At 35.7% G+C, this 4,374-nt stretch overlaps 1 protein-coding gene across 4 annotated transcripts in view; it reads left to right on the top strand.

The window, feature by feature from the left end:
* The first annotated feature begins 429 nt into the window (after nucleotides 1-429).
* LOC121382885 overlaps nucleotides 430-4,374 on the top strand; it is a 33,790-nt gene continuing 29,845 nt past the window's right edge. For all 4 annotated transcript variants that reach the window (XM_041512563.1, XM_041512562.1, XM_041512561.1 and 1 more), the window contains exons 1-2: nucleotides 430-536; nucleotides 2,128-3,453. In XM_041512563.1, the coding sequence (XP_041368497.1) occupies nucleotides 525-536; nucleotides 2,128-3,453 (1,338 nt within the window). In that variant the 5' untranslated portion in view covers nucleotides 430-524. The remainder of the gene's footprint in view (nucleotides 537-2,127; nucleotides 3,454-4,374) is intronic.

Raw genomic sequence — 4,374 nt, 5'->3', positions numbered from 1 at the left:
GCTGACATTGTGTATAGTGCATGATGGGTAATACCGGTGTACTGAATTACTGAAACTAACAACAAAATCCGCCATTCATCGTATACTAATATTAATTTGGTTATCTATGACAACATCCACATATTTTTAAAATAGGTATTTACACCATGTAGTTTGTAGCTATTTATTAAATTAGTTTGTGTTATTAAATAGATGTATAGGCCTCGTGATTCGTTGGTATGTCTGCTAAACGTGGATATCTACTGTTATGCAAGTTAGTGGTACTTCACCGTATATAAGCAAAATACAATTTAAAAATACAAAATACTTGTAAAATAAATAAATAAATGTAAAATACATCTTTATATCTTTTTCAAAGAGTAAATTCATATTTAAGACTTAAATTTTAAAATTAATGAAATTCGTTATTCGCATGGACTCGGATTTTTACCGAATTGATCAAAACAGCGGCAAGATCCATTAAAATCAAAATAAGGAAGACGAACAAATATTAGTTAAATATAATCATTTTTTAAAATGCAAAAATGTCTTTTGAGGTACAATTTTTATTTAATTTACTGTATATTAATAGCTGTAATATAGTTCTTGCTATAAATACTTATGCTACTTGGTTTCCAATAAATCAGTGGACTGGTGATTCGAGTTGCAAAACTCAAAAGCTTTGACAATCGTGCATGTTGTAACTTGTCCCTATATTCCCGGTCAACTTGAGTTAATTGTGGAATAGATGATCGGGAACTGGGCCTCAGGTTTGTTGTATGTCCTTAGTGTATTATATTATCCAATATTCAGTAATTAGTGTTGAATATTGCACATGCTCAATCTTGCCAGTTGGTAAAACTAAATTTTATTAAACTAGCCAGTGAAGCCTATAGTCTAATCAAAAGTAGAAAGTACAAACTTTAGTCAAATAAATGTGTGCATGTAGATACATGTATGTATAAGAATGGGTGTCAGTTTGTAGAACTGGTAACTTGTGCAAGTATTAACTCCTTCCATTTATACACAGAATAATGAATACCAGATATCTATACATTAATTTAGCCATTATTTTAATAGTTAATTTTTCAAGTGAAAAATATATGGAAGGATTTTCTTTTGACACTGTCACTAACCCTAACTATATTTATTATAAGTATTTATAATGTTCTTTATACGTGACCGTGCCAAAGGAAAGTCCTACCATACAGGACTTTTATTTAGCAACAGTCACATGGCAAATTGCTGCAATGCTATAATTAAACATAGCTTCACAGCCAAACTGCCTGAGCCTTATTTTGCATGTATCTATCATATGTGAAGGTTACACACCATCATTAATTACTCAATGCAGTTCAATACAATTTCTATGTCAGTATATATTCTGTAAAAATACAACACTATCAAGAGGGTTATGTGACTACTAATTTTAGGTAGTGCTCTCAACCGATAAGTACTGTGTGAGAAGTTGACATAGGTCGACCACAAAAAAATTTCAGTTAGCCGGTCTCATACCTAAGCACTGCCTCGTGTTGCTGTTAAATACAAGTGGCACTGTACCACTTGCACAGTTGTTATCAATTAGTACTACATATAACAAGTAACTTCAAACCAATGGGTTATTTCCATACTACAGCTAGGTCAACCTATCGGGTACATATAATCATCAAAGAAAGATTTAAAAAAGCACACCACACATATATATAAATACATGTATAAATATATAAAAAACATCGCTACTCCCACAAAGTGGGGAGCACATGCCCCCTTTGCCCCCACCCCCCACACTTCCTACACCAGTGCATAAACCTTTTTTTTTTGTGTGCCTCACTGGCGAAAATACATTTCTTTTGTTCAGTATATATATTTAAAATGTTTAGAATATCACAGGTCTACCATGGAAAAACAAAAATTATTGATAGAGATCACTAATATTAGTATAGTAATATTAACCAAGCCTTATTAGTCTTCACCATTTATGCAAAATCAATGCAATCTGTTTAGAGATTACTCTTCTGAAATGCCAGAAAAGCAGTTATGTGAAGTTTCAAATAAAATTTATTAAATTTTTTATTGCTAAGAGATCACTTCCCTTTTCTAGCAAAGACTATTTACTATTATTATTTTATTTTTATATATTTTTTCTAGCTTGAGGAATCCTTGTGGTTTGCCTTGCAGTCAGATTCTGACTCAGAAATTGAAAATATTCGACAAGAACCACAAGGTTCATCATCTCCACTTTGCCAGTCTATATCTATCTCAAAGAGCTTTCAGACCAGGAACGAATCTGTTCCATCTTCCTCAAGTCAAGTATGTAGCACTCGATCAACCTCACATGGAGAATCAACATGCAGTTCAGATGGATCAGTCTTGAGTCAACACAGTCTTCCAGTTTCACATCGACAATCAACCTCTCATATCAACAGTTATAGTCTAAATCCTTGCGTACAAGCTACATCCAACTCTGAAAGTAATAATAGTCTTAGTCAGCACAGCCTTCCAGTTTCACATCGATCATCATCCCACAGTTATTGTCTGAATCATAGCGTTAAAACCACATCCCACTCTGAAAGTAATAACAGTCTTAGTCAGCACAGCTTTCCGGTTTTACATCGATCATCAAGTTCCTCCCATATCCACAATTATTGTCTGAATCCTAATATACAAACTACATCCACCTCTGAAAGTAATAACAGTCTTAGTCAGCACAGCTTTCCGGTTTTACATCGATCATCAAGTTCCTCCCATATCCACAATTATAGTCTGAATCCTAATGTACAAACTACATCCACCTCTGAAAGTAATAACAGTCTTAGTCAGCACAGCTTTCCGGTTTTACATCGATCATCAAGTTCCTCCCATATCCACAATTATTGTCTGAATCCTGATGTACAAACTACATTCACCTCTGAAAGTAATAACAGTCTTATTAGTCAGCACAGCCTTCTGGTTGTACATGGATCATCAAGTTCCTCCCATATCCACAAATATAGTCTGAATTCTGATGTACAAACTACATCCACCTCTGATAGTAATAACAGTCTTAGTCAGCACAGCCTTCCAGTTGCACATGGATCATCAAGTTCCTCCCATATCCACAATTATAGTCTGAATTCTGATGTACAAACTACATCCAACTCTGAAAATAACAAGAGTTTCAGTAGGTACAGCCATCCAGTGTCTGATCGGTCATCCTGCAATATCCGAAGACCATCCACTGGTAATTCAAGCTACCAGAATCGGCTCTCGGTATCTGCTGAAAGTCGGTTATTGAAATTCACCCACAATAGTCTACAGACCAGTTCAAAAAGTGATTACAGAAATAACAGTCTGAGTCATCAGAGTCTTCCAGTTACTGACAAATCGAGTGGTAATTCAGCATCACAGACTATAGTTGGCAGTTTGAGTGACTGCTCACCCAGGATGGATAATGAAGAACAGAGCACCGCTATGGACAACACAGCATCTCAACAGGTGAACATTACTTTTGTTTAACACTTTAAAGCAGTCGTTTTGAGCTCTTTTTGGTCAGTATACCATTTAGTCTTTGTGAGGGGCAACCGGCCTTGGTGGCATCATGGTTACATGGGCGTATATAGGTGGGGTTCGATGGGTTCGACTGAACCCCCCCCCTGAAATCGCTTTTTTTATAATTTAATATATCTGACATTGATATCTGACATTATTATATTTACTCAACATAGAAATATATGCCCAATATCTCTGCAATCTATTTTGGAACCCCCCTTTTCAAAACTCAACATAGAAATATATGCCCAATATCTTTGCAATCTATTTTGGAACCCCCCTTTTTAAAATCCTATGTACGCCCATGGGTTAAGCCATCGGACATAAGGCTGGTAGGTGCATGGTTCGCAGCCCAGTACCGGCTCCCACCCAGAGCGAGTTTTAGCGACTCAGTGGGTAGGTGAAAGGCCACTTCTCTCTCACTAACCCCTAACAATTAACAACTAACCCACTGTCCTGGACATACAGCCCACATAATTAAGGTTTGTGCCCAGGACAGCATGCTTGAACCTTAGTTGGATATAAGCACGAAAATAAATGAAATGAAATGTGAGGGGCATAATATGTTTACAGGGCTTGAAATAGTGGCTTGCAAAAAGCCAAAAAAGGGTTCCATTTTGTAAACCTAGTAGGTGAAATAGAAATTCATCTACTATCCACATTTTTGTAGAACCTTTTGAAGACACAAATGCACACATAATTATCTCATAATTCGGTTCTATTTTAATTTCATATTGCTCTACAATACATACATGTACATCTCAGAGATCCTGATTTTTCACACATCATCCCAAACCCTTCCCTCCATCTGATGCTGTCCTATTTTCAGCTGGTCTTTTTTTTTTTTTTTTTTTTTTTTTTTTTTTG

The sequence above is a fragment of the Gigantopelta aegis genome, chromosome 10 (genome assembly GCF_016097555.1).
Source record: "Gigantopelta aegis isolate Gae_Host chromosome 10, Gae_host_genome, whole genome shotgun sequence".
Lineage (NCBI taxonomy): Eukaryota > Metazoa > Mollusca > Gastropoda > Neomphalida > Peltospiridae > Gigantopelta > Gigantopelta aegis.
This window is presented reverse-complemented; position numbering and strand designations above follow the sequence as displayed.